The sequence below is a fragment of the Musca vetustissima genome, unplaced genomic scaffold (genome assembly GCF_032173495.1).
Source record: "Musca vetustissima isolate MV318-11 ecotype Yass unplaced genomic scaffold, APGP_CSIRO_Mvet_v1 utg10220, whole genome shotgun sequence".
Lineage (NCBI taxonomy): Eukaryota > Metazoa > Arthropoda > Insecta > Diptera > Muscidae > Musca > Musca vetustissima.
This window is the reverse complement of record NW_026881786.1, coordinates 219016-237347: the sequence shown is the minus strand read 5'-3', so window position 1 is coordinate 237347 and position 18332 is coordinate 219016. Positions and strand designations below refer to the sequence as shown.

Here is an 18332-nt window from a genome sequence, read left to right as displayed (position 1 = left end):
AAGGTCTTGCCACATTTTCGGTCTTTAGAAGCTTCTAACCACCGAAGTGGGTGTAATTAAGCATTCCGGGTTCGATGTAGGTCCATGTTTTGGCATTGTCCCCATATAAAGATATCGCCCTCTTTACGGTATGATTGATGATCCTATGCACATTTTCCAACTGAATTTTGAATTTCAGGTTTATGGTGGGTAATAACATTCGCAAAAAAAGAGGTCAATATAGGGTCAGGCAATGATTCCTTACAGAATATTTTTGAGGGACCTACAAGGCGTAGATTTTTTAAAGGCATAATTTTTTTAAAGAATATTTTTTGAGGGGCTATTAAGGCGAAGATTTTCCTTAAAATATGATTATAATTATTTTTGGAGGTACTCTCAAGTTGTAGATTTTTACAGAATATTGTTTAAATATTGTATTGTTTACAGAGGCCTTTCTGAGGCCTGGCTTTTTTACAGAATATTTTTTGAGGCCTTAACAAGGTATTTTTGGAAGACCAATAAGGCGTAGATTATTTACAGAACAAAGAATATTTTTTGAGGTACCCTCAGGCGAAGATTTTCCTAAGAATTTTCTTGACGTACTTTTAAGGAGTAGATTTTCCTAAGAATATTATTGACGTACTCTCAAGGCGTAGATTTTCCAAAGAATATTTTCTGAGGTACTCTCAAGGCGTAGATTTTCCTAAGAATATTTTTGACGTACTCTCAAGGCGTAGATTTTCCAAAGAATATTTTCTGAGGTACTCTCAAGGCGTAGATTTTCAAAAAATATTTTCTGAGGTACTCTCGAGGCGTAGATTTTACAAAGAATTTTTTTCTAAAGTACTCTCGAGGCGTAGATTTTACAAAGAATTTTTTTCTGAGGTACTCTCGAGGCGTAGATTTTACAAAGAATATTTTCTGAGGTACTCTCGAGGACGTAGATTTTCCAAAAAATACTTTCTGAGGTACTCTCAAGGCATAGATTTTTCCAATAATATTTTCTGAGGTTCTCTCGAGGACGTAGATTTTTCAAATAATATTTTCCGAGGTACTCTCGAAGACGTAGATTTTCCAAAGAATATTTTTTAGATTTTTAAGCATAAATTTTAAAACTATTGTTGAGCCTACATTCTTCATCACCAATCTGATCTTTATTTGCCTTTTTATTTTTTTATTCTTCAGTTTTTTTCTCACGCTAACTAAATAAAGTGTTAATTATTTAACGACTTGAAATAATCCTCCATATATCGATATTTTCTGCAAATTGTTAATAATTTTTTGTTCAAATAGACGAGACAACATTGTCACGTCTAATTTGATGAGTTCCACCTACAACTTCGACTATTCATTTGTAACGAACTAATAATACGCCTCTGATGACGACGACGACGCTGACAACAACAAATACAAATAACACTTTAACAAGCACTTGTGATATTGGCTTACATGCTTATGATACCACCAACCAAAGTACAATAACAACAACTCCAAATTGCCAACAAAATAGTAATAGCAACAACAACAACAAGAGCAACAAACATTTGAACAGTAGCACAAGTTCATTATTAAAAATAAATGACCAGAGCAGATCCGAGCCGAGTTGAAAAACCATGGCAATGGCAAGAGGCAACATTGATGATTGTGATCTCAGGCAACAACAGCTACAACAACAACAACCTGGGAGGCACTTTTGTGCGAATGGCTAGCCACGAAAACCCCCTCAACACAAAATAGGCCCATACATATCTGCATATATGTAGGTATGTATGGTGGGGGTAAATATGTGCGTCATTCCATTCAGACACATTAGCGGTAAGCTCAGACAAATAGCCATTACCGACCGGTATCTGTCACATCGCTGTCCGATATTAATGCGCAGCTTTACTGCTCAGCTAGCTCGCCAGCAAAGCTAAGCTAATGTCGACGCGAAGCTAGCGATTTTTTTTGGTGGTGCTTGGTTGGTTTGTTTTGTTTTCGGTTTTCAGAAAATGTGGGCCAAAAATTTTTGTTTTAGCCAAACGTGTGAATTTGAATGTTTGTTGGCTTTTGTTTTGTTGGGGCTGCTGTTGTTGGTGGTTGTGGTGTTCTTCGAAGTACATACGATCAATAGCTTAAGATACGCGCTAAATTTTTGCTCTTGAACGGCGACAGCCGTCAGACAGATTTGTGAGTCTGTGCGTCGTTTAACGTTTTTAGATTGTTGTTGTGGGTTTATTGTTGGTGTTGTTGTTGTTGCTATTAGCTAGACAAAATACATTCATTCATTGATGCGGGTTGAAAGCAACATGGGTAAATTTTTTTGCAAAGCACAACAATAACAAACACAGAAGTATGAAGGTGCGTAAGTTTGAAATGTTTCAATACAGTGACTTTAAAACTGTAATAAGATTTTGTAAAGAACATATTTTTAAAAAAATAATTTTTGAGGTGCTCTCAAGGCGTACATTTTTTTAAAGAATATTTTTTGAGATGCTCTCAAGGTGTAGATTTTTTAAAAAATATTTTTTGAGGTGATTTCAAGGAATAGATTTTTTTAAAGATTATTTTTGAGGTGCTCTCGAGGGTTACATTTTTTAAAGAAGATTTTTATAGGTACCAACAAGGCGTAGATTTTTATACCCTTCACCACACTGTGGTACAGGGTATTATATCTTTGTACATATGTTTGTAACAGGCAAAAGGAAACGAGATAGACACATGGTTCCTTTTGAGAATATGCATAAAATCACTTTTTAAGTCGATTTATGCATGTCCGTCCGTCCGCCTGTCCGTTTGTAGATGTTAAATTGTAAACAATGTACAGGTGGCATTTATGATCCGATTTGGATGAAATTTGGCACAGCTTACTTAATTGGCCCAAGGACGTGCCCTATTGAAATTGGGAAAAATCGGGTTAGATGTAGATATAGCTCCCATATATATTTTCGTCCGATTTAATGTAAATGGGGCACAAAAGTCCTTATATATCTATCGATTTGGACGAAATTTGTCACAGAGTACTGAGTTAGGTCCAGAATGATGTGTGCTAAGTTTCGTGAAAATCGGTTCAGATTTAGATATAGCTCCCATATATAGTTTTATCCGATTTTGTATAAATGGTGCACCAAAGTCCGTATATATCACTCGATTTGCACGAAATTTGGTACAGGATACTGAAATGAGTCTAGAACGACGTGTGCCAAATTTCGAGAAAATCGTGTCAGATTTATATATATATATAGCCCCCATATATATTTTCGTCCGATTTAAGGTAAACGGGGCACCAAAGTCCCTACATATCTTTCGATTTGCATGAAATTCGGCACAGCGTAATAAATTAGGTATAGAATGATGTGTGTTAAGTTTCCTGAAAATCGGGTCAGAGTTAGACATAGCTCCCCTATATATTTTCGTTCGATTTAATGTAAATGGTCCACCAAAGTCAATTAATATCTTTCGATTTGCACGACATTTGGCACAGCGTAATGAATTAGGTCCAGAATGATTTGTGTTAAGTTTCAAGAAAATCGGTTCAGATTTAGATATATCTCCCATATATAGCATTTCCAGATTAAATGAAACCTTTTCCAAATTAAATGAAACCTTTTCCAAATTAAATGAAACCTTTTCCAAATTAAATGAAACCTTTTCCAAATTAAATTAAACCTTTTCCAAATTAAATGAAACCTTTTCCACTTGAAATTAAACCTTTTACAAATAGAATGAAACCTTTTCCAATTGAAATGAAACCTTTTACAAATAGAATGAAACTTTTTCCAAATTAAATGAAACCTTTATTCTTATCTAAGGAAATATAATATTTGCAGTAATTTTAAATCAATATTTGAAAATTAAATCAAAGAATATTAACAAATATAGTTGTATGGCTATGTAATTAACTTAAATATTCTTTAATTCGGTGTGATTTCATTTAATATCTTAACTACATAAAACTAAATAAATAGTAATACAAACTGGGATATTTCTTGACGTTTTAATAAATAAATATTTAAGAACAAGAATTGAATACCCGGTCCTAAATGCGAAATACATATTTGACTTAATAAATTGTTGATGATAAGGTAACTGCTTATCTTAATGAAGGGGTTCCCGACTTGCAGCTTGTGGGATTTTCAAAACCATGTCTATAACGTAGTTAGAACAATCTTGCCGAGTAAGCTTTTGGATACTTCGCTCGATTACATCAACAATGTTATGTTCCATTGAAACGTCACCCAGCTCATCTCTTGCACATATTTTTATTTTTGAAAATGCATTTTCGATTGGATTTAGCATTGGAGAATAAGGCGGTAGGAATTTAAGGTTGCATCTTTTGGATTCGATCAAATTTTTTATGTCATGTCGCTTGTTTTTTTGAGCGTTATCCATTATCAAGAACGAATTTTCCAACTCTAAATTGATTTTCTCCAAAAGACTTTCTATAAATAATTTAAATCTGTCTGCATTGACACTGGAATTAGAAACTATTGTGTGATGTACAACTCCCGCGTTGTTTATTGATGCAATTAGAGTGACATTACGACCTCTGACCGTAGGCAACACAATGTGTGCTCCTGTTCCTTGTCTTGAACGGGCTTGGGTTCTTCGTATGTGAAGATTAAATCCACACTCATCAATGAATATTAATTTTTCTCCTTTTTGGGGTATCCATTTTGTAAAGTCTTGAGCATATTTTTGTCTCAAGCCTAATGTTCTGGAGCCATTCATTAGTTCTATTTCAATAGAGGCCATCTTCAACGTAATTTTTAATTTCCGTAATCCATTTTCTATGCAGCCTGTGGAAATATTTATATCATTTTCTCTCAACAGTTTAGTTTTTATGGCTTTGAGGGTAATTCCAGGTTGACTTTCTATATAGAACTCGATCAGACTTAAAACTTGTGGTGTCAACAACTTAGTTCTATTTCCTCCACGCTTATTTTCCTTCAATGTCCCAAACTGTTTTGGATGTTCACATTATCGAGAGTTCACTGTATTTAAAAATAGCAACGATTAAAATAAATGCGAACCTGATTTTAGCTCGGGAAGCTCTGATAATTGGGCAAGTCGGGAACCCCTTCATTAAGATAAGCAGTTACCTTATCATCAACAATTTATTAAGTCAAATATGTATTTCGCATTTAGGACCGGGTATTCAATTCTTGTTCTTAAATATTTATTTATTAAAATGTCAAGAAATATCCCAGTTTGTATTACTATTTATTTAGTTTTATGTAGTAAAGATATTAAATGAAATCACACCGAATTAAAGAATATTTATGTTAATTACATAGCCATACAACTATATTTGTTAATATTCTTTGATTTAATTTTCAAATATTGGTTTAAAATTACTGCAAATATTATATTTCCTTAGATAAGAATAAAGGTTTCATTTAATTTAGAAAAGGTTTCATTTAATTTGTAAAAGGTTTCATTTAATCTGGAAATGCTATATATTTTCGTCCGATTTAAGTAAATGGTGTACCAAAGTCCCTTAATATCTTTCGGTTTGCACGAAATTTGGCACAGCGTAATTAATTAGGTCTAGAATGATGTGTGTTAAGTTTCCTGAAATCGGTTTCGTCTGTTGAATATACCCGAAGTGGTGAAGGGTATCATATAGTCGGTCCTTTCCTTACTGGTTTAAAGAAGATTTTTTGATGAACCCACAAGGCGTAGATTTTTTAAGAAGATTTTTTGATGAACCCACAAGGCGTAGATTTTTTAAAGAAGATTTTTTGATGAACCCACAGGGCGTAGATTTTTAAATGAAGATTTTTCGATGAACCCACAAGGCGTAGAGTTTTCGATGAACCCACAAGGCGTAGAGTTTTTGAAGAACCCACAAGGCGTAGATTTTTTTAAAGAATATTATTTAAGGTGCTCTCAAGGCATAGATTTTTTAAAAAAGATTTCAAGGCGTAGATTTTTTAAAGCTCCATAAAATTTCCCCTACAACCCCACTGTTTTATTTCCATTACTTATCTAAATCATACATACACTGCAAGTAACCAAGAATTTATGTATGATTTGTGGCGTTCGTTTGTCTGGCAGCGTTAATATATACAACCACACAAGAATAGCAAAAACACGCTGAAAAACATTCAACTTGTTCGCTTGTAATGCGTAAAATATGTAAACATTGTCAATAAACTGGTCTTGTTTTTTATATTTGGTCAATACGGTTTTTGTTCACAGTCGTCAATATATTTTTTTCTCTACAAATGTTTATTTCTTCGCTTTTTAATGGTTGGGGGTTAGTTGGTTGACCAGGCTGCGTCGTAGTTCAACTAACTATCCAACCAAACGCAATGTTGCGACTCTTTTTGCAAACCCGTTTATCTGGCCATAGCAGCTCCGCTTCTATCTACGCTTGCAATGCATCAAAGTTTTGTTTATATTTTGTTCGTCTTTCTCTATTTTTTTTTTTTTTGTTTACATTCTGCTGGTGTGTTTTTTTTTTAATATTATTTTGTTGTATTTTTTATTTAGTTACTAAATGGTTGCTCGCTCTAATGCCAAGCTAAATAACTAACTAACTATGTGTGTACGCAGCTCATCAAGATGGTTTAGTTTTAATTAGTTACAATTAGAATATTTAGTTTTGGAATAAAAAAAACAAAATGCCAAGAACAGGGGGACGTCAAATGGGGAGTGATAGATTTTTTCTGCAAATTTCAACAAGAGTACCTTTTTAAATAATCGATTTTTTCGTGGGACCAACAAGTCGTAGGTTTCTTACAAATATATATGTTAGGGATCGACGAGTCTTAGATTATTTAAAAAATATTTTTTGGGACCAACAAGGCGTTGATTTTTAGAGAATATTTTTGTAGTATCAAAAAGTACCAAAAATCGAAATCGCTCGATTCCGGTTTTTTGGCCACACTACAATTTTATTTCTTGATAGCTTTGATTTCTTATCCATATGTTCTGCTTGGTTCAAAATTCACTCACATTTGGTAGATTCCACTTTTGGCTTTTTCTAGATTTGAATGAATAATATTGTACATAAAAAATTTTCAAAATTTTGTGTCGTGTATTTTTGGTTGGTTGTTTTTTCGTGAAATTGAAAGAAAGTTTTGAATGTTTATTTATTTTTTTTTTAATTAAATTCTAAAACGAATTTCAAGGTCGTAATCAGTGACCTGTAATCTTTTACGTACACCACTTAATTACAAGGCAATAAAATGTGAAAATATATTACAAATTTTACTTGAATAAGAATAACATTTGAATTTTTGTAAATTACAAATTAAAACAATTAACATTCATACATGTATTTGAATTTGTTGTTATTATAATATTTCAAACTGGTTGCCGTAATAAATGTAAAGTAATTCATTATAAGAACTTTCATTCTCAATTTTGTTTGCGTAAAACATTTTATGGGTGGGGTTTATGAACGTTCTAAATTAATTCCAAATATCAAATTCTAAGAAAATTCTGACGCAAAACATTAGCCAGTTAAAATTGCGTTGTACAAAAAAAACTTTTAAAAGCATTTATAAAAAATATCTGCACCCTGAAAACATTTATTTGAAAAAATCTACAACTGTATGGCCCCTTCATTTTTTTTATACCCTTCACCACTCTGTGGTACAGGGTATTATGTATTTGTATATATGTTTGTAACAGGCAAAAGGAAACGAGATAGACACATGGTTCCTTTTGAGAATATGCATAGAATCAATTTCTGAGTCGATTTACGAATTTCCGTCGGTCCGTCCATGTATTTTTGTGAACAAAGTACAGGTCGCATGTATGATCCGATTTGGATGAAATTTAGCATAGGTCACTTATTTGGCCCAAGGGCGAACCCTATTGAAATTAAGAAAAATAGGTTCAGATTTAGATATAGCTCCCATATATATTTTCGTCCGATTTAATGTAAATGGTGCACCAAAGTCCCTATATATATTTCGATTTTCACGAAATTTGGCAAAGGGTAATGAATTAGGTCTAGAATGATGTGTGTTAAGTTTCCTGAAAATCGGTTCAGATATAGTTATAGCTCCCATATATATTCGTCCGATTTAATGTAAATGGTGCACCAAAGTTGAATTGACCCAAAGTGGTGAAGGGTATCATATAGTCGGCCCCGTCCGACTTTACTACTTACTGGTTTAAAAATATACGCCTCAAAAAAAAATCTTCACCTTCAAAAAATATTCTTTAAATAATTTAGGCCTTGAGAGTCTCTCAAAAAATATTTTTTAAAAAATATATGGGAAATTACAAAATTCTTTTAAAATGCCATAAAAAACTGAAAAAAAAATTTTGCGAGCACATACATTATTTTTGGTACATAGGTTAAGGAAAATATGCTGTTTCGAAATTAGTTCGCGTTCGCAAATTCGGATGCTGCGCACAAAAGTTATAGCGGTTTTAAATCTTGTATTTCAAACATAAAAAAACCAGTGAGCGGAGCAGTATAGTAGGACGGGGCCGACCATACGATACCCTACACAACTTCCATGAAAATCTAACTTTCTGTGGTTCTATATTCTGAGATTGGGCAATATTTCACGATATTTGCACACTTTTGACTGGCTAGAGGTCAGAAAATGTTACAATAATCAGTACAGCCCCTCTAATTATTTGTCCAGATTTCCTTCACCGTGGGTTGTGTTGTGATGTTCCGCTTTCGACACGAAAAGTACACATAATTAAGTTTTCGGTCCATTTCATCCGAAAAATTATTATCTGATCATCACCTAACAGTGTAGGCGTTGTCCTTGACCATGACTGGAACCTCATGGAACATTTCAAAGCGATCAGAGCTATATTTCCGCCATCCAGTGTGGTAATAGGTTACTAAATAATATATGAATACGTAAGCACCTGTAAATATTTAAGTGTAACTCCCGCATCCGAGTACCTACGACTATATAATTGGTATCAATTTAAAGGTCAACCACTCCTCTTGGATATACTATAAACTTCTCGGGTCTATGTCTTTCAGTGGTAAATATATACGCTATAGAATACAAATTTTGTCATTTTTCACACAAAAGTTAGGGTCTATTTGACCCGCTAAATATTGACCGATCATTATCAAAACAGGCATGCTTATTCTTTGGCCCGATCCCCTTTTCCATGCAAAAATTCGCGGTGTTTGGGCCATAATAGCGGCCTCTGAGCGACCAGAAAAACCGACAAAAATAAAGTTTTTGGTCCATTTCATCCCCTAAATATTAACCGATCTTTTCCAAAAACAATAGGGGTCTTCATTGGACTAAACCCATCCTACATGCAAAATTTTGTGAAGATTGGTCCATAACTGTGGCCTGTATCGTGTTTACAAATTATAATGGACAGACGGACGGACGGACACACATGTCTAGATCGACTAGATCGAGATATTATGATCGGTATACTTAAAGGTAGGTCTAGGACCAATATTTCGCGGCGTTACAAACTTTTGGGGCTGCACAAAGCTATAATACCCTGACAACATAGTTGTGTATGGTATAAAAATTAAAATTAATTTTTTGAATTAAAACAAAACGTTTTTTTTTCGACGCTTTGTTCTTCAAATTCTTTTAAGTGATTGTTAAATATGTGTAGATTCCTCTGTTAAGAGTTTTGACTTTAAAATTTACCAAATATATAGCAGTTAAAGTATATGAAAATGATCAACATTAAAAAGGATATATCCGCCGTTTTATTGGGCGGTATTGAACATATCTGGGCTCATTAGATTCGGCTCGTAAAAAAACTAAAATCACGCGGGGTTCCCCGGTATTTGAATGGACTTTCTTAAATTTAGACTCAAAAATATGTTTTTTATTTCAAATGTACGCACCAAATTGTTGTCTTTGGAACCCGTTTGCAACGAAGCTACGGTGAGCATATTCATCACGAGTTCTACAATCATATAATCAGTTTAGTCCATTATCTAGATGGGCGTCTCAATTATAAGAAAATTAAAAAAACACCGAAAATCCGGCTTCAAAATGTCAGCATCCTTTTTGGGTGGATGCAATGATTATATAGAAAAATCATATATTAGAACCATATTGTCCATCGGTGTATTCTGCAACTTAGACACTGATCACATATGCGTGCGTTGTGTAGTTTAGCCACAAATCAGGAAGGACACATAAAAACTTGTTGGCTTCAATCCATTTTTACCCATTTTTCTACATTACCACCATCACAGCGTCCACCCAACTTATTATTTATTACCAATATTTAAAGATTTTGACAAGAACACTTCACTTTATAGAAATTAATTTAAATTATATGCAATATGTTCATATTTCGTGAGTAAACCGCAGTTTCACGGAATTTAAAAGATTTTTGTAATTTCCCATATGTCTTTTCGGTCGTTCAAAAAATATTCTTTAAAAAATCTACGCGTTGTTGGTACCTCAAAAAATATTTTAAAAAAGTTCAGGCCTTTAAATCTCCAACCCCATTTCCCACCACATAATTTTCTTGCAAATAACATATCCTTGTTTGGTGTTCGTTCACCTTGACCAAAAAAAAAAAAAGAAAACAACCACAACAAAATTGCTCTACGTCAACATGTCTCTTAAAGGTGAAGGAATCAATGCATTAGACCCCATGGCAATGTTCATGTTTGACTATTTTGGTCCATAAGACAGGGTTAGCCAGGTATGTTGCAGTCGTATGTTTGCTCCAATTGTTGGTATTTCTTTTGTTGTTGCGTGTGTAAACACATATCCTCTGACACGACGTCGAATGGCTACTAGAAATCATAGCCAACATGCAACAAGTGGTCCAATCTATATAATAATGTCATTCGTACTATCTCTTCGTCAGCATAGCACGACGACCAAACCTTAAGCTTGAGCGACTGGCTAGCTCTCGATTTAATCTCCGACTTTTGCAAATACCCCAACAAACCAAAAATTCAATGAATCTAAAAATCGACATGCAATGCACGTTTCTGTTAAGATCAACGGCGACAAAACAACCGAGTTGGTCAAAACGCTTTCGGTTAGTAGTCAGTTAGTCGGTCGCACTTTTAACACACGTTTATGGCAGAATGACAGCCATTCATTCCCATATTTATGTGAAATGTGTAATGCGTTTGTAGGCAGGCTATGATAACCGTCCAAAGACAAACGTTCAATGAACTTGTCATTTCAAGCTGAACATGAACACAAAAACTACAACAAAAACGCAAAAAAAAACGAAAGCTGTAACAGTCACGGGTATGGGATTGCCAATTTTTTATTTTGCCAACTAAGTAAATTAGATGGTTGGTTTTATTGCAACTACATTTCGTATGAATATGAATACTGTTTGAAAGTCTTTAAATGGAAAACTGTCATACTAGGTTTTTCAAAAAGAAGCGTATTTTTTGAGGGACCCGCAAAGGTAATATTTTTTACAAAGGCGAATATTTTTTGAAAGATCAAAAAGGCGTAGTTTTTTATACCCTTCACCACACTGTGGTACAGGGTATTATGTCTGTGTGCATATGTTTGTAACAGGCAAAAGGAAACGAGATAGACCCATGGTTCCTTTTGAGAATATGTATAGAATCACTTTCTGAGTCGATTTATGTATGTCCGTCCGTCCGTCTGTTGATGTTAAATTATAAACAAGGTACAGGTCGCATTTATAATCCGATTTGGATGAAATTTGGCACAGCTCATTTGATTGGCCCAAGGACGAACTCTATTGAAATTGGGAAAAATCGGTTCAGATTTAAATACAGCTCCCATATATATTTTCATCCGATTTAAGGTAAATGGTGCACCAAAGACCCTATATATCTGTCGATTTGCACGAAATTTAGTATAACGTACTTAATTGATCCTAGAATGATGTCTGCCAATTTTCGTGAAAATCGGTCCAGATTTAGGTATAGCTCCCATATATAGTTTTGTTCGATTTCATGTAAATGGTGCACCAAAGTCCCTATATATCTTTCGATTTGCACCAAATTTGGCATAACGTACTGAATTGAGCCTAGAGTGATGTCTGCCAAGTTTCGAGAAAATCGGTCCAGATTTAGATATAGCTCCCATATATAGTTTCGTCCGATATAGTGTAAATTTAGTCCAGAATGATGTGTGCCAAGTTTCGTGAAAATCGGTTGAGATGTAGATATAGCTTCCTTTTATTATAGATTGATTTTAAGTAATTGACGCACTAAGAAATCAATAGGCTGATAGGAAGAAAACGTACTGAAATTAGTATAACCTCACCTGTGACAAAATTCGTTGAAATCGCATCATATTTGGATATAGCTTCCGTATATATTTTCACCCGATTTTAAGTAAATTGGGCATCAAACTCCTCATGTTAATCAGATTGACATCAAATTTTGCACAACGTACAAAATTGAGCATAGAATTACGTAGTTGCGTTTTCTAGAAGTACAGACATAGCCCAACGGTAACCTATTTATATTTGTTTGAAGTCGATTTACACACTTGTGTCCCATTGTAACAAACGAATGATATGTTTATGGATATATCTAGGTAGATTTACATTTAGATAAATATCACATATTTTATTTCATCCAATTTCATGTTAATAGTCTTCTTTAATATACCCATAGTGGTGAAGGGTATCATATAGTCGGCCCCGTTCGACTTTACTACTTTACTTACTGGTTTAAAGATTATTTTTTTATCTACCAACAATGCGTAGAATTTTTAAAGAATATTTTTGAGCTACCAACAAGGCTTAGATTCTCTAAAGAATATTTTTTGAGGTATCAACAAGGCGTGGAATTTTTAAAGAATATTTTTGGAGGTATCAACAAGGCGTAAATTTTTTAAAGAATATTTTGACTTTAAAAAGTAACTTATATTACTGACATTGGCAGGGATGCATATTAAAGGTTAATTATAAATTGTTCATAACTAACAATTGATCGGCGTATTGTTTGTTCTTGCCTACTTCTCATTTATTTTTCGTACATTTCTTTAATGATTTATGCAGATTTATAAAAAGTAAAACAAAATAAATTATAATTCTTGGAACGCATAAATTTTTGACCCACATTCAATGAGTAAAAATACCTTGTGTTCGTTGTTGTCACTGATCCAGTACTCGAATATTTTTTCGAACAATGCGCAAAGTGCATGAATTTGAATTTTTATGTACCGCCTCACAGTTCTGGTTCATTACGTATGCAAACAACATTTACTTTTAACGCGCCTCTTCGCAAAAAAATTCTTAAGTGCCGATCGTCCATTCACCCTCTCCCCCTCTTCGGTTGTTTTGTCAAGCAAAAAAATGTTTTTGAATGTAAACAAAATTAAAAAATATCACCAATTCGGAATGAATGTTAATTTTAGTGTACGGTTATGTTTTTTTTTTCGTTTTTGGATTTGGTTTGGAGGTGGAATTCCGTAGCGGTGGGTGTGAGTAATTTATTTTGGGGTATTTTTGCGTCAAAATATTTTTTGCTCTGTTCTATTTTTTGCAACCAATTAGCGTCAGTGTGGTTTTAAAACTTTCTTATTTTTCCGCTATAAATTATTTAGTTATATATATGGAGTTAATTTTAGTTATTTGTTTATAAATATTTACTCAGATGTTTAGTTTATTAAATAAAAAGTGTATTCCCATTGTTTTGTATGATGTTAATATACAAAAAAAAACACTTTTTAAGTATCTGAGACAAAAGTTTATTATTTTGGGTAAAACCAAAAATACGTCAATGGTGTGGAGTATGGAATAAATTTCAATTTATATATATATATATATATATATATATATTATAGTCATTATATTATTAATCTCGAAAGCATTTTATTAAATTTTATAATTATTTAAAACTGAAATATCTTAAAAATATAATAATAATTTTACAATGGATACTTGATCCGAAATCTTCTCCTCATGTTGGAATACCTCAAGTAATTAGTCTAAAAAAAAATGATTCATAAATTCATGACCAATATTTTTTTAAACACACTCCCCACATAGTTGATTGAAAAAAAAAACATATTATAAGTTATTTGTAAACCAAAATATCCCATTAATTATAAATTGAAATTTTAATTCAAATTAACATCGAAATAAAAAAGGTGTAAATCTTTTCACAAAAATACCATAGCTAATTGATAAATACGAAATTCAAAATTCATTGACCTGCATAAACAATCTTAATTTGTGAATATTTCTTAAAATATGATTTATAAGCAAAAAAAATGGAAATTAATATTGAATATTATATTTTAATTAATATTGAAATTTGTTGAAAATATGATGAATTTGGTTTGTATTGATAATTTAGCATCTTAAATACTGAATTTGTTATTGATGTCGAAAAAAATACAGTGGCGCCAAGTCAATCGTAGGAAACCCTTATAAAATGTATGTCATATAGAAAAAAAGCCAGAAAGCGAATAAAATTCAATAAACATCTTTATTAAAATGCGTTTATAGAAAATAGTTATTCTAAAAATATATATTGACCCCTTAATCTTATAACAAATTTTCAAGTTCAAGGTATTTTATGTACCCTGGTTAACATAAAATTTGTATGTTCGACTATTTATTATCTATAATAATTAATGTTTTTATATACACGATGCTAATTAATTAATGGCTTACAAGAGGTTTTTGAATGATACCTTCACTAAGACTATGTTTTCATCAATCAAAATATTGTTGACTTTTATTTCAAACATTTATGTACATAAATTTCTAGATTAGCATAGCAGCTATAAAAAATATTCTTTCATTAAAAATTCTTAGCCTTAAAAGTACCTCACAAATATTATTTAAAAAAATCGAAGCCTTCAAACAAAATCTAAGCCTCAAAAAATATTCTTAAAGAAATCTAATGCTTAAAAGTACTTACACTTTTATGGACCCTCAAAGAATATATTTTAAAACTAATGAGCGGAGCAGTAGAGTCAGACGGAATTTTACTAATGTTTAGTACAGTCCTTCTAATTACTTGTCCATATTATATTCACCGTGGCTTGTCTTGTGATGTTCGGCTTATAATTGTGGCATATAGATCGACTCGAAAAAAAAAAACAAAAAATAAGTTTTCGGTCCACTTTATCCTAATATTATTATCTGATCATCGACGAAAATTATGGGCATTGACCTTGACCATAACTGGAACTTCATGGAACAGTTCAAAGCGATCAGCGCTATATTTCCGCCCTCTAGTGTGGTAATGGGTTACTAAATATTATATGAATACGTAAGCACCTATAAATATTTACGTGTAACTCCCGCATCCGAGTACATACGACAATATAATTGGTATCAATTTAAAGGACAACCACTCCTCTTGGATATACTACTTCTCGACTTCTCGGGTCTTTGTCCTTCAGGGGTAAACATATACGATATAGAATACAAATTTTATAATATTTCAGACAAAAGTCAGGGCCCATTTGACCCGCTAAATATTGGGCCGATCACCTTCTCCATGTAAAAATTTGCGATATTTGGGCCAAAATTGCGGCCTCTGAAACGACCAGAAAATCAGACAAAAATAAAGTTTTAGGTCCATTTCATCTCCTAAATATTAACCGATCACTACCATAAACAATAGGGGTCTTAATTGGCCATAACCCATCCTACATGCAAAATTTCGTGATGATTGGTCCATAACTGTGGCCTGTATCGTGTTTACAAATTATAATGTACAGACGGACGGACGGACGGACACACATGTCTAGATCGACTCAGCTAGTCGAGATATGACGATCGGTATACTTAAAGGTGGGTCTAGGAGCAATATTTCGCGGCGTTACAAACTCTTGGGGCTGCACAAAGCTATAATACCCTGACCACATAATTGTGTAGGGTATAAAAATCTACACCTTAATGGACCATCAAAAAAATTTAAAAATCCACTCCTTGAGAGTGCCTCAAAAAATATTCCTTAAAAAAATTTACACCTTAAAAAATCTTCGACTTTTTAAGGGTTCCTCAAAAATATTTATTCAAAAAAATACGAATTCTTGAGAGTACCTCAAAAAATATTCCTTAAAAAAATTTACACCTTAAAAAATCTTCGACTTTTTAAGGGTTCCTCAAAAATATTTATTCAAAAAAATACGAATTCTTGAGAGTACCTCAAAAAAATATTCTTTGAAAAATCTACGACTTATTAAGAAGCCTCAAAAAATATTCTTTAAAAAATCCACGCCTTGAGAGTGCCTCAAAAAATATTCTTTAAAAATCCACGCCTTGAGAGTGCCTCAAAAATATTCTTTAAAAAATCCACGCCTTGAGAGTGCCTCAATAAATATTCTTTAAAAAATCCACGCTTTGAGAGTGCCTCAAAAAATATTCTTTAAAAAATTCCACGCCTTGATAGGCCTCAATAAATATTCTTTAAAAAATTCCACGCCTTGATTGGCCTCAAAAATATTCTTTAAAAAATCCACGCCTTGAGAGGCCTCAATAAATATTCTTTAAAAAATCCACGCCTTGAGAGTGCCTCAAAAAATATTCTTTAAAAAATCCACACCTTGAGAGGCCTCAAAAAATATTCTTTAAAAAATCCACGCCTTGAGAGGCCTCAAAAAATATTCTTTAACAAATCCACGCCTTGAGAGTGCCTCAAAAAATATTCTTTAAAAAATCCACACCTTGAGAGGCCTCAAAAAATATTCTTTAAAAAATCCACGCCTTGTTGGTCTCTCTAAAAATGTATTCTTTAAAAAATTCACGCCTTGAAAGTGCATACAAAAATATTCATTTAAAAATCTACGCCTTGAGAGTGCCTCAAAAATATTCTTTAAACAATCTTCAAAAAATATTTTTTTATAAAATTTTCACCTTTGATAATTTCTCAAAAAAAATATTTTTTTAATTTTTTCTTTAAATAAAAAATGTACTCCTCCTCTATTGGACATTGAACAAATAATACAAAAAATATATTTTTAATTGTTTAGACATCTAAATAATAACTTTTCTCTTCTTCTTTCCAGGCCATCGGACACATTAGTGGTTGCCACATTAATCCCGCTGTTACCCTTGGCTTCCTGATTGTTGGTGAAATGAGCATTCTGAAGAGTGTCCTCTATATGGCTGTACAATGTGTGGGAGCTATTGCCGGTGCTGCTGTTATTAAGGTAATTAATTATTCATTCAAAAAATACAAAATAACAAATATTGGAAAAATACAAAATGTCCGTCCTTTACAGGTTGGTGTATCTGAAGTTGTTTCCGGTGCTAGCTTGGGTGTTTCTGGCTACTCCGCCACCTTGACCGTTGGCCAGGCAGTATTAATTGAAGCTTTGATTACCTTCATTTTGGTCATTGTTGTCAAGGGTGTTTCTGATCCCGGTCGCAGTGATATCAAGGGTTCGGCTCCCTTGGCGGTGGGTCTGTCCATTGCTGCTGGTCATTTGTGTGCTGTAAGTGAAAAGGAGGATTTTTGATTTTTTAATAAAAAATAAAAATTGATTTAATTTTTTGTTTTATTATTTTAGATTAATCTAACCGGTGCCAGCATGAATCCAGCCCGTTCCTTCGGCCCCGCCGTTGTCCAAAACATCTGGACCGATCACTGGGTCTATTGGGTGGGACCATTTGTCGGTGCCATTGTTGCCGCTGTTATATACAAACTCGTTTTCAAAGTCCGCAAGGGTGACGATGAAGCCAATTCTTACGACTTCTAAACGAATTTAGTGAATTTTTCAGTGGCAACAAAAAATAACATCCGTTCGATATTTGAAAAAAAAAACAACCGGCAATTTCAAACACCAAATTATCCTCAATGTTATTTATTCGCTTTCTTTATAAGAAAACCCAAATTCCAAAGCTACAAAAAATACAATTCTAAAAAAATTTTAATTTCATATGAGACCGATAATGTATTGCCAGCTAAATTTTCAATTATTGTTTTACGAAAAAAATGTTATTTCATTGAAAAAAGAAACATCACATTACAACATGTTTATTATATGCAGTGCAAAAAACGGTTATAAGGAACTAGGATTTGGAATATTAATTCCAGGTATGTTATAAAATTATGAGGATGTACAAAAACATTCCGAACCCTGGGTTAAAATATAAAGGGAATAAATTGACATTGTTTCTTATAACCGAATAAGACGGTTATATGAAACTGCCAACAAAAAATTTTTTATATATTTTCTCCCACACCAATAAACTTCCAAAATCCCCCCGTTCACAATTCATAGTTTCTTATAAGCATAGTTCCCTATAACCGTTTTTTCTTCAACTGTACACACACACAAAAATTGTTTGTAATTTTGTCATTAAACGTCGTTGTCGTTATTTATTGTTAAATTTATTTAGTTTTAAAACGAAAACATAAAATACAAAAGCAAAAAACATAACTTTCTTTCCTACCAATTCTCCTAACCCCTTCCACAAACACACACACACATTGTATTAATAAAATTTGCTTTTATGAATTATATGTTTAA

At 32.9% G+C, this 18332-nt stretch overlaps 1 protein-coding gene across 1 annotated transcript in view; it reads left to right on the top strand.

The window, feature by feature from the left end:
- The window catches only part of LOC133327798 (aquaporin), a 93653-nt gene extending 76057 nt beyond the window's left edge, over positions 1 to 17596 (top strand). Inside the window, exons 3-5 of the mRNA XM_061536335.1 lie at positions 16866 to 17009; positions 17082 to 17294; positions 17370 to 17596. Coding sequence (XP_061392319.1) covers positions 16866 to 17009; positions 17082 to 17294; positions 17370 to 17558 — 546 coding nt within the window. The 3' untranslated portion in view covers positions 17559 to 17596. The remainder of the gene's footprint in view (positions 1 to 16865; positions 17010 to 17081; positions 17295 to 17369) is intronic.
- Positions 17597 to 18332: the final 736 nt, after the last annotated feature.